At 42.5% G+C, this 25,271-nt stretch overlaps 1 protein-coding gene across 5 annotated transcripts in view; it reads left to right on the top strand.

Annotated features, from left to right (window-relative positions):
* Window positions 1-25,271, top strand: part of EPHB1 (EPH receptor B1) — a 623,986-nt gene that overhangs the window by 574,456 nt on the left and 24,259 nt on the right. For all 5 annotated transcript variants that reach the window (XM_074405896.1, XM_074405895.1, XM_074405894.1 and 2 more), the window contains one exon: window positions 2,782-2,997. In XM_074405896.1, the coding sequence (XP_074261997.1) occupies window positions 2,782-2,997 (216 nt within the window). The remainder of the gene's footprint in view (window positions 1-2,781; window positions 2,998-25,271) is intronic.

The following is a 25,271-nucleotide window of genomic DNA, read 5'->3' as shown; positions in this document are numbered from 1 at the left end:
CTGAGCTATGGCCCTTCATATGTATTATCTCATTTAGTCTCAGCAGAACCCTATGAAGAATGGACACTATGTTCTGATTTTATGGATGTGGAAATCACTGCTTGGTGATTAAGTAACTTGTCCAAGCCCACACAACCACTAAGCTGCAGAGCCTGGGTCCAGATCAGGCCTGCTGGCTCCAAAGCCTGGATCTTTAACCATTTCTCTCTTTTTTTTGACCCCAGAAGCTGTAAGGATGACTAATCTAAATTTTAAAACAAATCAGATCATAAAGAAGCTCTAAGAAGACTTAAATGACTTAAAGCAAAAACGTAGACACATTGCTGCATGCACTTTCAACATTACTCTTGTCAAAGTTGTTTAAGCCACCCCAGTGCTCTCCCCAAATGCCAGGTTTTTTAGGGAGACATTCTGTATGTGTAGACACTGTTGCCTGTACACTTACAGAGAGGAACTGATACACCGAACTGAAAAAATACAACCCATGTGACTTGTGACTGAGATACATCTCTGTAATAGAAGTTGCATGACAACTTTCTGAAGGGGAAAATCCCCAGAGACCTACTTGAGAAAACACTTGGTGCTAGCAACAGCCTGGCTAACTTCTTGAGAAGGTGTTGATTGAAGTGTATCAGTGAGGAGGAAGAGCCGCATCACTCACTGCACATCCAGCTCTCACAGATGGGCAATGTGCCGAAAACCAGTCAGAGTTTCCAAAAAGTAGTTCTGCACTTTGTTTTTAAGTTGCTTAGAAGAATCTATTAGGGAGAAAGCATACATCCAATCTCCTGGGCAGGTTAGGAGGTGGTTAAGGTTAGAGTTAGAAACAGCCTGGAACCTGGAGTGTGTCAAACACAGTGTTTGGGAGCCCTTCTCCTGGCAGACATCTCCAGAAGGAAGGGAGAAAGTCCATTTTCTCTATTCCTTCAATTGATCGGGGAGCATAGCCCCCAGAACATGGATCCAAGCTTGCAATCTTGCGTGAGGAACAGAGTTTCCAACAGTTCATGCAGCCATTGTCAGACTTTCTGATTGTCGTTGTTGTTGTTGTTCAGTAGTAGAGTGTTTGTATAACAGGTCTTTTATTTTTTATTTCTTATTTTTGTATGGAAAATGTTTTTGCAGGAGCATATGCATGTGAGTGCCTTGTGTAACATCTCACATACAGTAGATGCTCGATGATGGGAGCTCCTCTCCTTGTCTATGCTTTCTGCATTTCACTTAAGGACTCTGGGACACAGGGCATGGTTGCCTTGGCGAGTGCCTCTGTTTAGCAGTAAACATAGACTAGACCCCAGGTGTCCTGCTTCCACCTCTCCTCTGGTCAGATCGTTCTAATGACTAGGCTGTGTTCTACTCACAGAACATAACTGTCAGCCCTTTGGGGAGCTTCTGGGGCTGGACTAGATGGAAAGTATGTTCTTGGCAGCATGGCCTAGGGTCTATTGATTTAACTGGTGTGTGCAAAGTCGAGACACAGGAGCTTTGGGGAGACAGGAGGAATACACAGTTGTATTCACTGAAGAGTCTGTTGTCTAAGCAGAGGGAGGGCATCCACCCAAGAAACCCTGAGCCCACGAATTATTAGAGTGAGGGCAGCGCTTTGGGTTGCCATGAGAAAGAGCAGCAACAGCTCCCATTCATTAGGAGAGTTGCCTGTGCCAGACACTGTGCATGAGGTTCTCCTGACCCACTGTCCTATGAGGCAGGTATGATTATCCCAGTCTAAAGGCTGAAAGCCCTGGAATTACCAAGGGAAGGTGCGTTACATGCTTGATTTTATAAAGAGGGAAAGATGTATCCATCATTCATTCAACTTGTGTTTATTGAGATTTTTCTATCTACCTTAAAGTTTTCAGCACTGATAATACTATGGTGACCAAAAAAAGAGTTCTTGTCCTCAAAGAGTAAAAAATCGAGTGGCAGAGACAGTCAGACACACACGCACGCACACACACACACACACACACACACACACAAATTAAAACTCGTGATATGTACTAAGAAGACAACACACACACACACACAAATTAAAATTTGTGATATGTGCTAAGAAGACAACTAAGAGCATGCACTAAACATAGTCATCATATTTGTGATAATCGTACTTGAGGGAGGGGAGTAGTTAAAGGCATGCCTCTCTAAGAAAGTGATATTTAAACAGAGAACTGAAGGCCAAGTAGATGTTGATTGTTGGAGGGAAAACAGCGGGAATGGCACGTTTAAGGGTCCTAAGGCAGGAAGAGTTTGTCCTGGAAAAGAAGAAAGGGTGCCAGTCACTGTGGCATTAGCACGTTAGTGACGGTGGCCTAAGGTAAGGCAGTAGCCGATCCCAGGCGGTCTCCTGGACCGTGCTAAGGAGTTTGGAGATTTGCCTTAATGCAGTGGGAGGCTATTAGATATTTTTGAGCCAGGGACTGACATGGCCTGATTTATGTCTTTAAAAGATGGCTCTGGCTGGAGAGAATGGATTGGGGGGCGGGCGAAGAGGCTGTTATAGGTGATGAATGACGGCGACTTGGTTGGACTGGCAGCGGTGGAGATGGAAAGAAGTGGATGGGTTTGAGATGTAATTTGGAGATTAAATTGACAGGGCTTGGCAAGGAGAACAGAGAATTCAGGGAGACGGATGGGAGATGGGAGTGGGGGAGGGAGAAGGATGCAGTGGGGGCTTGGCCTGGAGCAGATGGAAACTGACAAGCAACAGGGCCGCAGCATCTCTGCCTCCGCTTAACCACTGAAGCCCATCTTGATCCCAATGCCCTTTATGTCTTATTACAGCAAAATGATGGACAGTTCACCGTGATCCAGCTTGTGGGTATGCTCAGGGGCATCGCTGCTGGCATGAAGTACCTGGCCGAGATGAATTACGTGCACCGGGACCTGGCTGCTAGGAACATTCTGGTCAACAGTAACCTGGTGTGCAAGGTGTCTGACTTTGGCCTCTCCCGCTACCTCCAGGATGACACCTCAGATCCCACCTACACCAGCTCCTTGGTGAGTCCTTCTTGGCATTCTCAGGTAGAATCATGGCATGAGTAAAAGGAGGCTGTATGTGGCTGGGAACTGTGGCAGGGCACACTGGGAGGGAAGGGCACCTGAATTGAGCTCTCCACTGAGAGACCAAGATGCCAGAAGGACCATCCATCCAGGAGAAGCCACAGCAGTTGGTTGTTCAAGCAAGAAAGCAAGCATCTGGGCTCGGACTGTGAGGAAAGGTCAGTATCTATTATGAAGCTATAGTGTTCCTTGACTAGTTCCTTGGGAAGAGGAAATTTTGGGACAGATGATTTGAGGGAATCCAAGCAGGTACACAGTGGCACCAGAGGCACCTGTCAGAAGAGAGCAGACCCAGGCACGTATGAAGCCTTGGATCTGCAGTTGGATTGGGCACTGTGTCACCAGGTAGACTCTTGATCCCCTTATCTCTTCCCTGTCTGTTGCTTCCAAATAGCTCCAAGTACCATCTACACAGTGAGTACTCTTCAACTTGTATTTCCTGCTCAGCCTCCCCCTCGACATCCTAAGGAGCTCTAATCATCCGTATCCAACTGCCTAGTTCACACAATTTCATTTAGAGCTTTAACAAGCCCAAAATAGAGCTCTGGATTTGCTCTCCAATATCCTCTCCCTGGTCCCTCCATCTCCGTAGTTGGCACCACTTAACTAAAGAATGAAACCTAGGAATGATCTTTGATTTCTTTCTGTGTACATCTGTATCCAATTCCTCGGCAAGCCCCATAGGGTACCAAAAAAATCTATCCCTCTCTCTCCACCTCTACTGCCCCCACCCTATTCCAAAGCACCATTCCCTTTCGCCAGGATCGTTGTAGTGGCTTCCTAACTGGAGTCCCTGGTTTCCTTTTTTCTCCTTGCATCCATTTTCAACAGCACCCAAAGTGACTTATCTACCTACTTACCTGTCTACCTATCTATCCTCTTTAAACCTGCAAAAATAATACATGATTATTACAAAAATCAAAACAATGCAGAGAAATAAAAGGAAATGCCAGTTAGAATGGCAGTCATTAAAAAGTCAGGAAACCACAGATGCTGGCGAGGCTGTGAAGAAATTGTAACACTTTTACACTGTTGCTGGGAGTGTAAATTAGTTCAGCCATTATGGAAGACAGTGTGGTGATTCCTCAAAGATCTAGAATTAGAAATACCATTTGACCCAGCAATCCCTTTACAGGGCATATACCCAAAGGATTATAAATCATTCTACCATAAAGACACATTTACACATATGTTTATTGCAGCACTATTTACAATAGCAAAGACTTGGAACCAACCCAAATGCCCATCAGTGATAGACTGGATAAAGAAAATGTAGCACATATAGGAAATGGAAAACTATACACCCTTAAAAAAAGATGAGTTCATGCCCTTTGTAGGGACATGGATAAAGCTGGAAACCATCATTCTCAGCAAACTAACACAAGAACAGAAAACCAAACACTGCATGTTCTCACTCATAAGTGAGAGCTTAACATGAGAACACATGGACACAGGGAAGGGAACATCACACACTGGGGCTTATTGAGGGATGCAGGGCAAGGGGAGGGAGAGCATTAGGACCAATACCTAATGCATGCACATCTTAAAACCTAGATGACAGGTTGATGGGTGCAGCAGATCACCATGGCGCGTGTATACCTATGTAACAAATGGCACATTCTGCACATGTATCCCAGAACTTAAATTTTAAAAATATAACAAACTAAAATTCCCCTGAGGCAGAGGTTGGTAAACTTTTTCTCAAAGAGCTATCTAGTAAATATTTCGGGCTTTGCTGGCTAAGAGGAAAAACAAAGGATAATATGTAGATAATTATATAATTATTTAGAATGTAACTAACTCCTTAAAAAGTTATTAACATCATTCTTAGCTCATGGCCTATTAAAAAAAAATGACCAGTGGGGTTTAGCTTTCAGACCATAGTTTACCTACACCTGCCCTGAAGCATCATTTTCAACAATTAGGTATGCCTTCTTTGACATTTTTCTCTTTGTTCAAGAATTTGAAAATTTTATTCTATAACATTGGGATCATACTATGTCTATTCCTCTGAGATCTCAGGTGTCTTTTGGGCATCCTCGCAGCCAAGATGACTTTTCTGAAAGTTTACGAACTTTCACACTCCACCGGGAATGTAGTACCTGGCATGAAGTATCTGGCTGAGATGAATTACATGCACTGGGCCATGTTGGTCTCGAACTCCTGACCTCAGGTGATCTGCCCACCTTGGCCTCCCAAAGTGCTTGGATTACAGGTGTGAGCCACCCCACCTAGTCTATATATTCATTTTATGAGACAGAGTCTCACTCTGTCACACAGGCTGGAATGCAGTGGTGTGATCTTGGCTCACTGCAGCCTCTGCCTTCCAGGTTCAAGTGACTCTTCTGCCTCAGCCTCCTAAGTAGCTGGTACAACAGGTGCATGCCACCACACCTGGCAAATTTTTTTTTTTTTTTTGCATTTTTAGTAGACAAGGGGTTTTGCCATGTTGACCAGGCTAGTCTTGAACTTCTGATCTCAAGTGGCTTGCCCACCTCAGCCTCCCAATGTTCTGGGATTACAGGCACGAGCCACCATGCCCAGCCTCTTTCAGTTACTTTAAAATGTATAGTTGAATTATTATTGACTATAGTTACCCTGCTATGCTATCAAATGCTAGGTTTTATTCATTCTTTCTATTTTTTTGGTACTTAACCATCCCCCAACCCCCACCTCCCACCACGACCCTTCCCGTCCCCTGGTAACCATCCTTGTACTCTCTATCTCCTTGAGTTCAATTGTTTTAATTCTTAGACCCCACAAATTAGTGAGAGCATATGGTGTTATCTTTCTGTGCCTGGCTTATTTCACTTAGCATAGTGACCTTCAGTTGAATCTGTGTTGTTGCAAATGACAGGATCTTATACTTTTTTATGGCTGAATAGTACTCCGATGTGTTTAAGTACCATGATTTTGTTTTAATTTACATTTTCAACTGAGTGCTAGTGATATTAATATCTTTTCAAATGGTGCAGGGATTTGTTTTTTATTAATTGTCGGTACATGTCCTTATCTATTTTTCTATTTGGTTGTTGATTTCTTAGAAACTTATAAAAAGCTTCTTTATATTAGAGACGTTATTCCTTTGCCTGCTATGTGTAATACAATTCATCTTTCCCCTCATCTCTTATTCCTTTATATTGTTTACGCTGTCCTCTGGCTTATAAAGTGGATTACATTCATGTAATAGCTAAGTCTTCTTGGGTTACCTGGTTTATTTTAAAAGCTGTGTTCACTTCAAGGCTATGCAATATTTCTTGAAGTTTCCTGGGCTATTTTATTGGGAAGGGGGTTTGTTTTACATTTGAATATTTAGTACCTGTGCAATGTATTTATTTTTCCCATCATGTTATTTTGAAAAGTTTCAAGCACACAGAGAACTTGACAGAATTTGGCAGAGAACAGTCATATGCCTACCACTTAGATCCTAGAATTAATATCTTGGTACATTAACTTTATCATGTAACTATCCATCTATTCATCCCTCTGCCCATCCATCACACCATCTATTGTTTTGATGAATTTTCAAGTGACTTGCAGACATTATTACATATCACCCTAGCCACTTTAGCATGCATGTCTCTAACATGTATTTGTTTATGGTTCTTTTTTAAGGTAAGATGTGTGTAGTGTGAAACTCACAAGTCTCAATTGTACATTTATAGAGTTTTTAAAAATGCATACACGTGCGTAACCCAAACTTTCATCAAGACACAGAACATGACCATCAAACCAGGAAGCCCCCCAACATCATCTCTTCCCATTGCATCCTCACCCACATCCATACCCAGAGGCAATCACTGTTCTACCTTTTTTGACCCTCAATTTTTTTAATAACTTCATGTAAGTGGAGTCATACAGTGTATGCTTTTTTGCATATGTTTGCTTTCACTTAGCATTATGTTTAAGAGAACCATTCATGTTGTGTGGGAGGCAGGAGTTTGTTCCTTTTATTGCTGAGTAATATTGCATGGTTTTTTTGTCCATTCTCTTGTTGATAAACACCAGGAATATTCTGTAATTCATTTTTGACTATGTATTGGGAAGTATATTTTCACACTGTTTTGTTCGGGTGAAAAATTATGCCAGCACTACTTACTAATTATATTATTCTTTTTTTATTGACTCACATGTCATCTTTGACATATTAAGTTCATTATATGAACTATGTTTTGATTCTCAGTTCTGCTCTTTTAATCTGTTTATTCTTGTGCTCAACCATGTTGTTCTGATTATAATAATGTTGGCAAAAGTTTTACTGTCTGTATTCTGAGTATAGTAATTTTATTAAAAGTAGGCCCGGCATGGTGGCTCACGCTTGCAATCCCAGCACTTCGGGAGGTGGAGGCAGTTGGATTAACTGAGGTCAGGAGTTCAAGACCAGCCTGACCAACATTGTAAAACCCCGTCACTACTAAAAATACAAAAAAAAAAAAAAAATAGGCAGGCATGGTGGCACATGCTTCTAATCCCAGCTACTTTGGAGGCTGAGGCAGGAGAATTGCTTGAACCTGGGAGGCAGAGGTTGCAGTGAGCTGAGATTGTGCCATTGCACTCCAAACTGGGTAAAAAGGGGAAAACTCCATCTCAAAAAAAAGTCTTACTGTAGAGTAAAGCAAGTTATCCTTCATTATCCTTCTTTTAAGCAAGAAAGCTTCCTTGCCTCTTCTCAAATATCTTTTCATTTGAGTGCAATTTAAAGTCTTCTTGTCCAGTTTGAAAACATGAACACATAGATGTACACTCACATATGAATTTTGACTGAAATTCTGCTCTAACTTTGGGAAGATTAAGATTTCAATGATCCTGAATCACCTAAACAATCATGTGAGTGAAATACACAATTTACATATATACTACATTAATGTTTCTTTGGTAAAAGATTTCCAACATTATTTTTCTGTACACATTATTTAGAGTGCTTGCTGTGATTTTGTGTCTTTCTAGATGATAGAGCTTATATGCTTCTAGGCCTAAGAGTTTTCAGGATTCTACAGTGTCATATGGCTACCTATCTCACTATATTTTCATATCATTTCTCTATACTTTACCTTTTGTTCAAAATAGAAAAAATTATGTTTGATTCTTAAGCAAATATTCTTTCTAAAAATACAATTTATTCACATGACCAATATTTATTGAGTATCTTCTATGTGTCAACATTAGGCTGCAAGCTGTGGGGACATAATCATAATCAAAAGGTGACAATGTTACTGCTCTTAGTTAAGTGAGGACTGGGGACATTAATCAAACACATTCCCAAATGAGTGCATAATTACCAGCAGAAATAAGGGCCGTTACATTTTGTGAGAGCATGAATGAAACAACAAATAACAAAATGGCCTGTGTCTAGGAGGGCTTCCAGAGGAAGAGCTGGTGCTACAGCAGAGACTTAAAGAACAGTCACTGTTTTAGTCAGCGTGAGCTCCCATAGCAAACTGCCACACACTGGATGGCTTAAATAGCAGTAATTTACTTCTTGTCATCTGTAGGCTTGGAAGTCCAAGATCAAGGTGCTAACTAGCATGGTCGGGTTCTTACTGAGGGCCCTCTTCCTGGTTATGTCCTCAGATGGCCTTTCATTGGCTTGTGCACAGAGAGAGAGAGAGAGCCTGTCTCTTCTTCTTTTATAAGGACATCAGTCCCCTCTTGGGGCTCCACCCTCATGACATAAACTAACTGCAGTCACATCCCAGAGGCTCCACCTTCAAATATCACCCAGTTGGGGATTAGGACTTAAACACACAAATTTGGGGGACAAAAACATTCAGTCTATAGCATTTTGCCCCATATACATGTGGCAGGTTGGACTACAGAGGCAGAGAGGCAGCATATGCAAAGGCCCTGTGGCAAGAGGGAAGATGGAATAGAACTGAGCAGGGACCCTGTTTAGGGTATTTGGAGAATTAGGGAGGAGGGATTTGAGGAGGCCTGTGGCAGTCCATCATGCAGGCTCTCCCAAACCCTTGTGAAAGGAGTTGCAGCCTTAGAGCAATGGGAAATCTTTCAAGAGGTTTTGCTTGAAACCTCTTCAAGAGGTACACACACACACACACGCGCGCGCGTGCACACACACACACACACACACACACACACACGTGGCCCGAAAGTGATGGATTTGAATTTTAGAAAAATAACCTGGCTTGTCTGTTGCCTTTTCCTTCCAAACTCTTTCCCTGCCTTCTTTAGAAATAACTTTCTTGGATTTATTCCTTTTTTCTTTCACCAAAGAGCCATTAGGCAGACTCAACCAGATAAGATATCCTAAACAAGGGAGGCAAGCCCTAGCAGAGATCAGGACCCATGTGTGAATGGGCTGCTGGCTCAGCAAGATTGAGAGAGAAGCTATATACCAGGAGATTTAAAAATATATTGGAGATAAGGGGAACTGTGGGAACAGAGGTATAAATATGGAAAGCATAAAAGCTAGAATGAATTGTATGCTATGGAATCAAAATTGGAGGTATTAGTGTGCACTGGTTGTTTTAAATATATAGAAATGGAGAAATAAATATAGGCCGAGAGTCCCTTTGGGCAGTAACATCTACATAGCAAGGAGTACAGCCGGCACTCAGCTCTTGGGTTCCATATACTCCCCTAAAAGCAACCAGGACTCATTAGTGACATGGCCCCTTCCAAGGCCTGGACAGGAAAAATGTGAGATGACACCAACACAATTTTCTTTTTTATTGTGCCAGAAAATGAGAAAGTGCTCAAAGAATAATGAGAACATATATTTAAAAGAAAGAAAAAAAAAAGCAACATCCAGCTTGAAGGTCCTCCAAATGTCCAAATCTGGATAATTTGAGCCGCACGATGTATCATAATAGGAACAAGTTATAATCTATTGAATAAGCTGGAGACTGTTGAGTCCACACCAATATGCATATAAATGGACAAATAAATAGAGGCAAGAGAAAACTCTTTCCTGTAAAAAAGATAATGATGCTAATAGAAACTCACTATTTGGCAACCATCAGATTAATAGCTAATTCAGATAAGAAACATCAATGGATGCTAAAACTTGAGGTGAACATCAGGAGAGAAATGGTATTTCACATATCTTCAAAGTATCCCCCTCCAAAATGTTTATTTATTACAAAGAGGGAGAAAGTAACTTTACAGAGAAATTTGGCAAAGCAATCTGAACCAAGTGATTAAAGTTAACACCAGCAATGACAAGACAGATAAATATTGTGTGCAACTTAGAGGATGCAATGAAAAGAACATAAAACTTGCAATATTCTGTTCAAAATTTGTAACTTGGGTCGCATCATGAGAAAACATCAGGCTACCTAAAATTGAGTTACATTCTATTAAATGTCTGGCCTATGCTCTTAAAAAAATGTTAAGGTCATGAAAGTCAAGGGGACTGAGAAACCGCTCCAGATTGAGAGGGATGACACTGGGTATGCCATGTGATCTTTAACAGGACATCTCTGGGCCAGTTGTTGGCTGGAATAGGGTGTCCAAGTGAAGAATATACAGGCATTCATTGTAGTATTTTTTGCAACTTTTATAGCTATTTGAAGTTGTCCCAAAATAAAATATATGTATTTTTAATTTACCTTGGCTGCTGCATGGAGGATGGTTAGGAGAGGCACTAGCAGAGACAGGAAGATGCATCAGGAGGCTACAGGGCAATGGGGCTGAGATGCAGTGAATGAAACCCAAGGTCCAGTGGGATGATGCTGTAGCATCTACATAGCAAGGAGTACATAGTGGATGGCACTTAAAGGTGAGAGTGACAGATGGCGGAGGATGATTCCAAGTATCCAGCCTGTGCCTCTGGATGGGGGATGGCTCCATTCTCTGAGAGTGAGGATGCTGGAGAGAAATTGATCGAAGGAGTGGAAGAGTTGGGAGTAGATTGTGGATTTGGTTCAGAATAGTCATTCTTAGATTCTCAATTTTCAAATTCTCCAATATTGTTGAGTATCAGATTTACCTGGAGAGTTTATACAGTGCACAGAGGCACAGACTCTTTGAGGTAGAATAGAGTCTGGACCTTTTAATTGTTACTAAAATTTTCCATATGATTTTGATACTTAAAAAATTCTGAGAGACACTTGTTTAAACCATTTTGACTTTTATGTGTCTATAGGATATCTCAGTACAGCTACTGAATAGGCAGCTGAATATATGGGTTTAGTGCATATAAGAGAAGTCCGAAGGAAGACGCACATTTAGGAGTCATCGTCGGCATGCAAACAGAAACAAAACAAAACAGGGGGCGCAAATGTACTTCATTTGGGAAAGTATAGAATGGCTATTTCAAAGCCTTGTTCTGAACATGAAAGAGCCCAGTTTGCCAATACACACGTACATAAGGTAGGAACAGTAGCTGTCCAATTGTCCCTTTCCTCCTGACAGGCAATTAAGAAATAAGAATTTGCCGTAAATCCAACCTCCTCACTTTTGGATGAGGAATCCATGGCCCAGAGTGGTCAAATGAGTTACCAAAGCCACAAGGTGTGCTATTGCAGTGGTAGCTTTGGCCCTGTATTCTTGTTCTCCAGACTCTGAGTCCAATGCTCAGGACACTGTGGCTCCCTCTCTGGCCCCACAGTGTGCCAGATTCCCTGCTCAACTTTGGTCATTTGTGATGTTCTAGAAAGCCTATTTCTCTGGCTTTGCCTTTCCCTCTTTTCCTCAATAGCATTCTGCCCCACATAAATGTGGCAGGTTGGACTACAGAGGAAGAGAGGCAGCATATAGAGAGGTCCCGTGGCAAGAAGGAAGATGGAATAGAACTGAGAAGGGACCCCGGTTTAGGGTATTTGGAGAATTAGGGAGGAGGTATTCAAGAAGGCCTATAGCAGCCCATCATGCAGGCTCTCCCAAACCCTCGTGAAAGCAGTTGCAGCCTTAGAGTAATGGGAAACCTTTCGGGAGGTTTTACTTGAGACCTCTTCAAGAGTTGCATGAGCGCATCTCCCAAAAACCCAGCAAATGATTCTCTGTAGAGTCCAAGTCACCCATCGTCTTTGCCACTGGCTCTACTGGCCCTTGGGGGATGCACAAAGATGAGGCGGTATTGCATCCTTCCCCACCCCATGTACAGGTGGAGGTGGGCAGGTACTAAACTTTGACTTACTCTTGATTTTCAGCTCGACTTCTTTGCATTTGCTTTTTTCATAGTCTAGAATTAACATAATATATAATATATGCATATATAACGGATACTTCTTAGTTGCTCCTAGTCAGCTTGGGGTTTATATTGTACTACTTCACATAAAATGTAAAAAGCATATAATCATATCCTATAGATCCATTTAACCATCCACTTCCACTTCCCTTTATGTTATAATTGTTATACATGTTCCATCTATATACATTTATAGTCTCAAAGACAATGTTACAATTTTTGCTTTAAACAGTCATGTGCATACTAAAGAAATCAAGAGGAAAATGTTTTATATTAATTCAAAATAGTTACCATTTCTTTTGTTCTTCCTTTATTCCTAAAGATCCAAGTTTCCCTCTGGTATCATTCCCTCAGTCTGAAGAACTACCTTTAATATTTTTTGTAGTACAGGTCTCTGGCAATGCATTCTCTTAGTTTTTCTTTATCAGAGACATTTCTGTATTTTGTATTTATTACTGAAATATGTTTTTGCTGGATATACAATTCTGGGTTTATAGTTTGGTTTTTCTTTCATCACTTTAACGTTGTTATTTCATTGACTTGCGTTGCCATGGCTCCTGATGAGAAATCGCGCGGTTACTTGAGTCATTGTTCTCCTACGTGTTTATGTATATATGCATACATGTATATTTATATTTATATATATACTGTGTCACATTTGTCTGCTTTCAAGATTTTCTCATTATCTTTGGTTTTTAGCTTGACTATGATGTGCCTGAGCATACTTTTTTCCCCAAATTCATCCTGTTTGAGGTTCCCTACACTTTATAAGATCTGTAAAACTATGTCTTTCAGTATATTTGCAAAGTTTTCAGCCATAATCTTCAAATATTTTTTTTTTGTTATTTATTCTCTTTTTCTAGGGCTGCAGTTACCTAGAGGGAGAACTTTTGGAAATGTTTTACAGGTTCCTGAGGCTCTGTTCATTATTTTCGCTAATTTTTTCTTTCTTTTCTTCAGCTCTATCTTCCAACTCATTGATTTTATTATTTGCCATCTTTGTTTTGTTTTTGAGCCCTTCCAGTGACTTTTTTCTAATGATTGTATTTTTTACAGCTATAGTTTCTAATTAATCCCTTTTTATAATTTCAAAATCTCAGCTGAGATTTTTATCTTTTAATCATTCATAAGCATATTTTTCTTTACCTCATTGAGCATAGCTGCAATAGCAGCTTTAAAATCTTTAATAATTTTAACATCTGGGTGGTCCTGGGATTGGCATCTTTTTGTTTTTTTCCCATGAAAATGGGAAACATTTCCCTGGCTCTTTATACATCTAGAAGTTTGGGATTATAAACATGAATGTTATGATGTGGTAATTGGATTTTGTTGCACTGATCCAGAGTGTTGGTATTTTTGGTTTAGCAGGAAATTAACTTGGCTAGACTCAGTGGGAAAACTGTCATGTTTGCAGTGGGCAATAGCTCAGCCCCGAGTTTTTATGGTTTTCAGTCAGTCTCATACATGCATATTTCAGGGGTCAGCTAGAAAATTGGGAAGACTTTATACATAGCATTTGATATTACCTTTCCCTTGTTATCTTATTTCCAGGGATTCTCCCTCAACTCCCCAACAGCCCTGATTTTGCTGAACTCCTTCCCTTCGTTCCTCCGGTCAGAAAGGCGGTGGGGTTTTCTATTGGGGTTTAAGCCACTGAGCAGACTATGGCTGCCCTTAGGGAAAAGCTGCAGAAGGTAAAACTTTGTGCTGTTCAGTTTCCAGAAACTTCAGTTTGTTTTTCCTTTATTTTCTTTTTCCTTCTCTCGCTGTTTGCTAGAGTCCATTTGTTAGAAACATACTCCTCAACACCAAAAGTGGGACATTCAGGTTATTCCCATAATCAGGAGTTCTGTAAGACGGTACTTAAGACCTCTCTGCTCCATCTTAATTCCCCTATTTTATGCAGTTCTTTCAAGATCTTTTTAACATCACCATCTTCTAATACACCTGGTTTTACTTTATAAGTGAAGGCCTCATTAATAGCTATTAAAGTTTTCTAGTTTTTCCTACCAGATCCTCAACCTTCATTTCTCACTCTGACTTCATTCTCTGCAGTACTTTCCCGCAGGTGTCCCTGCTCTGTTTTAGATTGCTATTTCTAGCCCCGGGAGCATTTCCTTCCCAACAAGCTCCTGAAATAATGAACAGATAGAATTTGCTTCTTTGTGCTTTCTTATGATTCGAATAAACCCACTAAACTAGGGAATAGTTCTGAAATGCTACTAATATTCCTGCTCTTTAAGAGAAACAGATAAAGGAGCTGGACTGGAGTCTGAACACTTGCATGGTTTACACAAGTTTCCTTTGGGCAGGTATATTTCTGAATGCTGTTATGTGTGTTCAAATAAACATTCCCATGCTTCTGTTATACGCCAGTTCTTGATGTTTGACCTCACAGGTCACATTCTCATTTATTACTGGTTCTGTCTAATTTTACCAAGAGAAAAAAGGGCACACACATGCCAGGAAAGGTGTCACGTCTTTGATTAACTTATTGCATTTGGAGCTCACATACACATTCACAGTCTTGATCTTTACCTTTTATCAGCTGACATTGGTGAGTAGAGCCCCCACAGGATCCCATAAATCTCTGGACAGCAGCTTTGTGCTGGTTAAATCAAAAGCTCTATTTCAGCATGACTTTCTTTCTCTTCCGATCAGTGGGAAGAGGACCATCCAGTTCCTTTGTGAGCATAATTTCCCTTCTTAGTATTCAGCCAAGTTCCTTCTGCTAAAGTAGTGTCAACTTTCCCATCCTTCAGAGCCCCCAGGCTGTCTCTCTAAGAAGCTTCCAGCCTTGCTCGAGCCTTCTGCACAGCCGTGCTCTCTGCAGGCCTCCCTGTTTTATCATGAATTGCATTAAGTCTTCAAGGCGCCTCTGATCTCCCTCAGCCCCTTCCCCTTTGACTCCTCTCGCAGCTCCTTCCTCTTGTCTCAAGCTCCCGGTTCCTCCCACACTCTGTGTTTCTGCCACTTCTGAAATTCACTTTCTTCCAAGCCCACCAGTTCCTCCTCCTCCTTACTTTCTGTCTTCTCATGTCGGCAGATGTTCTCTGCCCTGCTGCTGTTTCCCTCTGGGAACCACAAACAGAGCTGTTCCTTGGCCATCTGCCCCCTACTCTCAGGCCATTTGCCAGCTGTGCTCTTGTCCTTCCTGGATCGTTGTCCTTCCTGGATCGTTGTCCTTTGTCAGCTCTTCCTCACATGCTGCCCTGGTGGTTGCTGCCCGGCTTTCCCACATTAACTGCTTAGATCCACTTGGGGACAGCTCAGCTGTTCCACTTCCTCTAGAATCTGCCCCATCTGCATCAGACTCACTTCCTGTACTGCTCTAGGGAACCAGGCATGAAGGGTCCAGCCTCCCCTCATGGGACAAGGGACAGCCTTCCTACACGGGGAATCACTGTGAACACCTGGTGCCATAGCCCATCCTGAACGTGCTGGAGGAAGCCAGGCCTGCTGCTCATGTGCGCTGCAGGGGTCTTTGTGCTGTGATGAATTTCAGTCATCCCAGGACACGGTGTAGACAGCACCCTCATCTCACCACCACCACCCCCCCAACATACCCATTATCCATTATTCCCATGAATTATTGTCTCAGCTGCAGCCTCCATCCTCTCTCTGCTTCCAGGAAGAGAACATCCATTTCAGCCACAATTGCTGGCAGGCTGAAATCTATAGGGCCTTTCCTTTCACAAAATTTGGCCTTCATTCATTATATTGTAATGCCCAATTGATCCCTCTGTTCAATGTCTCCTAAGAAAGGGGGCAAAAAGACCTCTTCTAGAACTGTCTTCCCCAGTGTGATGTGGTGAAATAGTTCTTTGGCTTGGTACGGGGAATGCAGGGTTCGGATCACACTGTGCTCTATCAACTTGGGCCTAGGTCTCCTCATCCATAAAATGGGATTTGTACGATTTTGTTAGATTCGTAAAAACCCATCTGATAAACTGGTAACCACGCTAGTACAAGTCCCATCCTGGTCCCAGCTTGTATGAGTATTGTGGATGCTACCATACGCGCTTCCTCATCTCTTAGAATTCCTACCCCATGGCAAGAGATGTCAGATGTACTTTTTTTTTTTTTTTTTTTTTTTTTGAGACTGAGTTTCACTCTTGTTGCCCAGGCTGGAGTGCAGTGGTGCAATCTTGGCTCATCGCAACCTCCACCTCCCGAGTTCAAGCGATTCTCCTGCCTCAGCCTCCCAAGTAGTTGGGATTACAGGCATGCACCACCATGCCTGGCTAATTTTGTATTTTTAGTAGAGGCAGAGTTTCTCCATGTTGGTCAGGCTGGTCTTGAGCTCCTGACCTCAGATGATCTGCCCACCTTGACCTCCCAAGGTGCTGAGATTACAGGCATGAGCCGCAGCGCCTGGCCCAGATGTACATTTTAAAGCTAACTAGTAGAAAGGATCCTATAACTTTCCCAATTTCCAGTCACTCTATAATAGAAAACAATAAGGCAGAGAGCCACCAGAAACCCCGAAAAGCTGATATTCACAAAAGAAAATTGATGACCTTGTGGCAGGATCACCATGGGAAAATTTTGAGAAACCCTGTCAAGAGAGAGCAGGGGAAAGAAACTAACATGACTGTGTTTGTTGAAACCTGTTATTCTCATGCTTCCCTGGGGACCAGGGTCTCCTGGAGGGCTTGTAAAGATACTGCTCGGTCCCACCCGAGAGTTTCTGATTCATGGATCTGAGGTGGGGCCTAGGAATCTGCATGTTACGTGAGTTCCCAGATGACACTGATCCTGCTAGTCCTGGAGCACACTTGAAAAATCTCTGCATTGAAACCGTCTTAGGGTGCATAAATTTTATTTCACAAACTTGCATTGTAAGAAGTGTCAATTACTTATTTCTCAAAAATCCAAGTAAATCTGACACCAGATCCTCATCCCTTCAGGCTGGAAAAGAAAGATATTTTCAGTCATCTTAGAACTTCTTCTTGAAGCCCAGGGAAGCATGAAGGCCCCAGGCCACACTTGGGCTCCAAACATCTTTGCACGGGGTAGCAACACCTGTGCTGTAATCTAGCTTCCCAGATGCCCACCCAGCCAGCTCGTTTGCCTGAGACCAAGGAGGCAGTGAGGGCACAGGGCCAGTTGGTGCCACCAGCAGAGCTCCACACCGGCATCTGCCTCTAGGTCCTGGGACCCTCATTCCGATCCTGCCACGTCTGATCCCGTAATAACCCATTTCCCAGAGTCGGATCCTCTCCATCCATAAACTCTTTCGGGGAAAAGAAAAAGCAGAAACCTGTCAAATCAGCCCTGGAAATCCTGAGGATTGGTATGAAGGAGTTGGAGACAGGCAGATAAAAAAATTACCCTCAGTCTTGAGCCGAGTGTGGTGGGTCATGCCTGTAATACCAGCACTTTGGGAGGCCGAGGTGGGTGGATCACTTGAGGTCAGGAGTTTGAGACCAGCCTGTTCAACATGGAGAAACCCAGTCTCTCCTAAAAATACAAAAATTAGCCAGGTGTACTGGCACTTGCTTGTAATCTCAGCTACTTGGAAGGTTGACATGAGAATTGCTTGAACCCAGGAGACAGAGGTTTCAGTGAGCCGAGATTGTGCCACTGCACTCCAGCCTGGGCCACAGGGTGAGACTCTTGTCTCAGGGAAAAAAAAAATGACTCTAAGTCTTGAGATTCTTCTACACCATTGCATCAAAAAATATGCAAATCAACACCTCAGTCATTTCCATTGTTATGCGCCTGTCAGGGAACCAGCTCCCCAGTAAATGTGTGAATCTCAACAAAGAGGACTTTTTTGAACAGCTTTGGTTTAGGCCCATCTTTTCTAAGTAAATCGGTGTTTAAGGAAAGAAGGCAGTTTGGTGTGCCTGGTGGGTATCACCTGTGTCTGGAATGAAAAGCTCTTTTCTTTGCAGAGAACTTGCTAGGGTGTCTTTCAAAGAGGGGATTCATAAGAGAAAAGGTCAAGAGGATGCCAAAACCCTAGCCTTAGGGGTCATTCCCTTCCTCCTGTCAGGCCCTGGACCTGACCTGCACAGGAGAAGTGGGTGCTAGGAACAGCCTGAGACCATCTTGCCTTTGACACAGCCAAGATGACTAGCAGACCTGCCACCACTGTCCCTGGTAGCCGCAGGGGCACTGAGGGCAGTGCTGAGGGTAGGCATCACCCTGTCTAAGCTGCCCAGACATTGCTGCTCCATCAGGGGCCAGCAGGGCTATGCACAGTCCTCATGGGTGAAAAATGGTTAGGGTTAGGAGAACTCTGTGATGAGGACAAAAAGACTTCGTGAACTTTCCCTAAAGCCTGCAAAGAATAACTTCCGTCAGTACCACATACACACACACATACACACACACAGATGTGTGTAGTATAGTTATGTACACATAGATACACAAAGCATAGAGTACACAGTCCAGAAACATTCAAGTCCAGACACAAACATTCCAAGTAAGCACCAGGTAATAGCTGGGCTTTTTTCTCTCATTATCACTGAGCAGTGAGTTTGACTGCAACAGTACTGTTTCAGATTTTTATATAATATACTTAATGCATTATAAAAGGTGCAAAGAAAGCAGAAAATTATCTCGAAGATAATCCTTTCTGCAAGGTTTTCAGGAAAAAGCCCCTTCTGTCTGCACTTCGCTTCACCACTGTAAGAAGTTGCTGCTCAGTCAGGTCAATCCCTCTGCCTATAGATTTTGGCTAAGGCCATGACCTTCATCTGTCGGAACGAGCAAGGTTTACTGGCTTTCTGTCCAGTGACCCCAGGTCCAGCGTTAACTTCTCTCCACCATTCCCGGCAGTTTTTATATTTAAATCATACTTCTCTTCTCTTTCTGATTCATGGCCTGCCTCATGAGGCAGTTTTCAAATTAGGATTTCTCATTCATCTTTCAATCATTGAGCTTGGGTAGCAGGGCTCTCTCTTGGGTGGGTAGGAAAGTGGAGAGGAATGAAGACAAGCAAAGAAAAGACAGGGAGACCCTTTAATTGAAGCCAGGATAAAACCGAGTCCTGGTCCCCTGGAAATTCTGCTCTAACATTAATTAAGCTGAGAGAAGAATAATTCAAATGCCACTCTCCCCCTTACTCCACCACTCAAATAATTCTTCGGGCAGATTTGCCTCCTCCTTCCTCTGATACCTCTCCCTGGGTCACTTTGTCACCAGATGCTGAGTTAAGGATAGCAGGCCCTGACTGAAATTCCCTTTTGAAAAAGACTCAGCATAATTATTCTTAGTAAGGCCTGTGTATTATTAGCATGGGTGGGATCAGTATGGAATTTCAGAGCCTGAGCCAGCCTATACCCCAAGGACTGGAACAAGGAGTGGGTCAGGTTTCTCCGAAAACACATCTCTCCGTTCTGGGCCCCACAGGGGTGTGATATGCAAAGCCCTCCTCCTCATATGCTTGTCATCATGTGGGAGGGGCCAGCCATCTGGGCGCAAGCCCATGCAGTGCCTCTACTGGCTGTTCTCCTGGCCAACACATACTTTAAAGGCAGCTAATATGTGCATAACACCGAAGTTAACAAAACAGATAGTTCCCGAGCTCCTCACATTTCCTTCCGGGCAAAAAAGACAGACAAGAAACAACTAATTATGCAAGTCACCATATAATTACAATTGTTAGATGCTATAGTGGAGAAGCATATGTCAAGCGTGTGTTAAAAGACCCTGAGGAAGGAACACCTGTGTCAAAGCCCAGGGATGAAAAGGGGTTAATTAGGGAAGAGCATGGCCAGTGCCTCCCTCATGGGAATGATCCCAGAGCTGGACACAGACTCTGCTTGCTCAGCAAGGACAGAGTGTGGAGGAGAGGAGGGAGTTGGAGGAGCCTGAGCTCAAGCACAGGTGCGGGAAGAGTTGCTCTCCCATAGAAAAACCCAAGAGATATTGAAAGAGAGGTAGACATAAGCCTCATCGGAACAGAGGATAGAAAGTGCTTGATATGCTTACTGGATAGTGAACAGGAGGCCTGCCTGGCTAGTGTTGGGAAGAGAATGTGAAAGATGTGTTAGCCCTGGAAGGGCCCTGGGATCAGTTTAATTGCATCCTTCCCAAAGGGATACATTGGAGTCCTTACCTCTGGCTCCTTCGAATGTGACCTTATTTGGAAATTGGGTCTTTGCAGATGTAATCAAGTTAAGATGAAGTCATACTGTATTAGGATTAAGTCTAAATCCAATCACTGGAGTCATTAAAGAAGCAGGAAATTCAGACAGAGACACACAAGGAGAAGATGGCCATGTGATGACAGAGGTGGAGGCTGGGTGATGCCAAGGCATGCCAGGGTTTGCTGGGAAACACCAGAAACAAGAAGAAGCAAGTGAAGATTCTCCCCAGTAGGTTGTAGAGAGAGAATGGCCCTGTGAACACCTTGATTTCAGACTTGCAGCATAAGATTTTAGGAAAATGTAAAAGGCAAACGAACAAAAAACCTTTATAACTCCTTGTTGTTGAGTTCACTGAGTTGGCAGTGTAACTTTGCGAAGCATTGCCTTCAAAGAGCTGTGACCACAAGATGTTAAATAGCAGGGACTGCTCAGGTTTCTAAAGCCCTGACCAGCCTTGATACTGTCAGAGTCTGCAAATCTCTGTCCATTTCTGTAAGAGTCCTGTGCATTGTTACAGAAACCAATAAGGAAGGTGGAGATCTTATCCCATGCACCCAGACTAACAGGGCTCCAGAACGTTGTAGGGTTTGGCCTTTGGGTCCTACACAGAGCAAAATTCCCTCACAAAGAAGGCCTCTGGATCAAGCAGATCTGTATAAGGCAAAACGTTTATCCAGGTAAGAGAAACTAGGCCCTTTAATTCAGCTCTCCAAAAGCACACAGTCAGGAGTTTGGCTTCTGGTTTTTTGTTTTTCTAAAGACCCTGGTAACTCAAAACCAGCACTATCAAGGCCAATCACATTACACTTTACACTTCCTATTGGAAAGCTGAATTCAACAATCTGAAGGTTGTCAAGAAATTCCCATCCAGAATAGGTTACCAATGTCTAGGGAAAAGCGGGAATAAATCCAAGTCAAAGCGAGGGGGAAAGAGCAGCTGATTGAGGAAGGGAAAGGCCAGGAGGATGGCCGACGAAAGGCCGCTCTGCAGATGCTCACTCTGCAGGGGGAATATGCAGGAAGGATTTCTAAGATGAAGATTTTATTTTAATCCTCCCACAAAAGCATTCAAGTAAGCTCTTTCTCTGTGAGAAAGCTAGAGAGTAAGAAACAGGAAAGGAAGTTTCTCAGTGAAAAGATCCATGTAGACTTCTTCTAATATTGCTCACTTAGTGAATACATGCCATCTGGGCGTTTGAGAAAAAGAAAAAAGGGCATAGAGAAAAAGCTCAGTCAGGATTCTGCTTGTGAGTGCAAGGTGCTTGCCTTTCCTCATGACCAGTTCTTTCCTTTGTTGGAGGCATATTTTTCTTTCCTGGTCAGCAATGGCTGTTTTTCACAGTGACCTGTGAAGTCTTCATTTCTTTATTCCCTGTGGCCAACGAGCCAAGCAGTGGGCAAAGAGGAGAGGACCCAGGTAACAAGGGCGAGGCTGGCATTCTGTTCATTAGTTGTCTGAGAGTTATCTATCAAATGCGAAGTCACAGCCCACTTGTGCCTGAGGCTGACCCCAGCGTACTCACAACTCGCTACTCCGTGCCAGAGAGGACAAGAATACCTGCCTTCTCTTCATAGATCGTCTTACCGTCTATTAGAGGTGCATGTTTTGGGCACAAAATCCAGGGCTCTCTGACCCATGACTTAGTTGTGGTCATGGGTTCCTGACTTTAGCTCTGTCATTTTGTGCTTCATTTTCTTAACACAGTCATTACAGAAAAGGAAATCATGTCCTTTGCAGCAACGTGGATGGAGCTGGAGGACATAGTCCTAAGTGAATTAATACGGGAAAAGAAAACCAAATACCACATGTTCTCACTTCCAAGTGGGAGCGAAACACTGAGCACACATGGACACAAAGATGAGAATGATAGACACTGCAGGCTACTAGAAGTTGGGGGACCGGGGGCCATGGGTTGAAAAACCCACTATTGGGTACTATTGGGTACTATGCTCACTATTTGGGTCCAATATATCCATGTAATATTCTTACACATGTACCCTTAAAATAAAATTATCTAAAGTAAAATCTGAAATTTAAAAACAAACGAAATGTTTCAAAACATCAAAAAATAAAAACGTGTTTAAAGTAAAAAGTGAATCTTACACATGTACCCTTAAAATTAAAGTAAAATCTGAAATTTAAAAACAAACGAAATGTTTCAAAACATCAAAAAATAAAAACGTGTTTAAAGTAAAAAGTGAATCTTACACATGTACCCCTAAAATAAAACCATCTAAAAAAATCTGCAATTTAAAAACAAACAAAATGCTTCATAACATTAAAAAATAAAAATGTGTTTAAAGTAAAAAAATGAAAGCGACTCCCCCTTCCCAATTCCCAGAAATTACTATCATTCATAGCTTGGTGTGCTTTCGTCTTGTCTTGACTGTGTATGTGTATGCGTGCGTGCATTTTTTGTATATACATTTTTAGTCTCAAAAAATGGTCTCATACCATACATAATGACCTACTCATAGGCTGCTTGCTTTGTTACTTAATGCTCTGTCCTGAATATGCTCTGACCTTTCCTCCTCAGCACCTCACTTCAAGCCTTTGGAAACAAGCTCCTTTTAAATGGTCATCTAGGTGGCTTCTGATGTTGCGTTATTTCAAACAACAATCCAGTGAAAATTCTTAGACTTATCTGTGCACTTGTATGGATATTTCTGTAACATAAATTTCAAGATGATAAATTTCTAGATCAAAGAATTTGCACATTGATTTTTTAAAAAATAATGTCAAACTTAAAGTTCCCAGGATAAGAATCATACACACAACACCCATATAACCTTTGCCCAGATTCTTTACCTGCTGTTATCATTTGACCCCATTTCTTTATTGTTTGTTCCCTTTCTTTCTCTCTCTCTTTCTGTCTCTGTAAAATATTTTTTCTGAACTCTTGGAAGATACATTACATACATAATCGCTCTTTATTCTTAGACACTTCCGTGTGTATTTCCATATTTCCTAAAAATAGGGAGCGATATTCTTTTACATAACTATAGTACACTTATCAACCTTAATCTTGTCTTGACTGTGTATGTGTATGCGTGTATTTAACATGGATAAAATACCTTTATCTAGTCAACTCTCTGTATTCTAATTTTGTTAATTGACCCCAAAAGTATCTTTTTTAGCCTTTTTTTTTTGTCTCTCGTACAAGATCTAGTGTAGCTTCTGATAGTGCATTTAGTTATCACATTCATATCTTTTAATCAGGAAAATGTTCACAATATTTTTTTTTCTTAAAGGATACCTTTCAAATATTGTGTAATAGAATCTTCCTCATTTTGAGTTTGTCTGATGTCCCTTCATGCTTAGATTTGGGTTATTTATGTGTTGCATAAGTGACAATGTACCCTTCTTAGGTTATTGCTTCTAGATTCACGTGATGTTCATCTGTTCTTCATGGTAATATTAAGAAATTGTATCTTTTAAATTTTGGTCGCTGTTTATTCCCCAAAGCCTTTTGCCAATTTATGCTTTTGCTGTAGCTTATGAGATTTGCCTGTTTTCACATCTTCCCCACACAGAGCGTCATCATAGTCCCAATGCCCCAATGTAACTGGGCTTATTCATGCTTTGTTTAAAAAACAAAATATCGGTGTTTTTCCCATTTTACTCTGAGGCGCCTTAATATTCTTATCTCTCAACCAATGGGTCTCAGCCATCGAAGATGTAGTAGGCTGACGTGCTCTTTTATGTCTCAGAGCTCACTGTGAGTCAGGTGACAGTGTGAGGGGTGGGACCCTTGGCTGACAGAGACTCTGTGCTCTGGGAAAGTAAAAACGTAAGCCTACCCTTTTGTTTTTCCTTTGAGAGATAAAAGATGCCACCTGCCCTCCATATGCAAGGACACACTTCTCCATTTATTTTCCTTCCTTCTTTCCTGTCATCCAATATGTAGAAAAGGCAGCATGGGATCTGGAATGGGAGGTTTCAAGAGCCCCCTCCACTTTTTACAAGGTGCGGAACCCTGACCACCCTCCTCTCCTGTCCAGTTCCCAGTGCCTGTAAAAACAGGCTCAGGATACCTGGTTTACATCCCCAGTGTAGAAGATACACAGGAAGGAGCTGGTCCCCCAGTACAGCCTTTGGAGCAGACTCTGCCCCTCCCTTGCCATCCCTCACTACCACCAAAGGAGAACAGACAGCCCAGAGAGCGGGGCTCACGCAGGGAGGCAGGTGGAGCAGCTCCCTCGGCACTGGCACACTCTGCCAGCGTTAGCTAACAGCTCCTCATACGCCCCTCTGAGATAATTAAGCATTATTATCCCTATTGGCAGGTGGAGACTGCAAGACAGAGTGGTTAAGTGACTTAGTTGTAACGCTGGGATTGTTTGAGGGAGAAGCCATGCCAAGAAGGAAGTGCAGTTCAGGGGGCCAGAAGAGCTTAAGCTATTGAATGTGACTGATTATTTTTAAATAGCTGTTGGAGGGTGGGAACAGGAAGAGATGATGGACATGGCCAGTGGACACTGGTAAGGCATCACACGGTGCAATGAAAAGAAGGAATATACCTAGTGTTTCCCTTAAAACGGGTTGCCGTGGACAGTCTGTCAGATGCTTACCCCACATGAAGAGGGGAAAAAATAATTGAAGGCCATGGTAAGGACCATAGAACACACCCCACAACCTCCCCACAGAGCTGTACAGAAGTCTCCAAGATGGCTAAGCAGGAGCCAGTCTCCATTTGAGACCCCAGCCTTCTCCAGAGACAGAGCATCCACCAGAATCAGCAGCCCCACCGCTAGCCACTGGATGTCAGGAGGCCTTGCCAGCTGTCTTGCCATAGCAGGTACAGCCCTACCTCAGAGCAGCAGGAAGCCCATGTGACCTCGATGCAAAAGGGCAGGGACAGAATGAGAGAAGAGTTTGGGTGAGCAAGGGTTGTTGGGGAGACACATGGCCAAAGGTAGAATGGCATCATGGCCTACTGACGGATGGGAGCCATGGAGAT

The sequence above is a fragment of the Saimiri boliviensis genome, chromosome 9, assembly GCF_048565385.1.
Source record: "Saimiri boliviensis isolate mSaiBol1 chromosome 9, mSaiBol1.pri, whole genome shotgun sequence".
Classification (NCBI taxonomy): domain Eukaryota; kingdom Metazoa; phylum Chordata; class Mammalia; order Primates; family Cebidae; genus Saimiri; species Saimiri boliviensis.
This window is presented reverse-complemented; position numbering and strand designations above follow the sequence as displayed.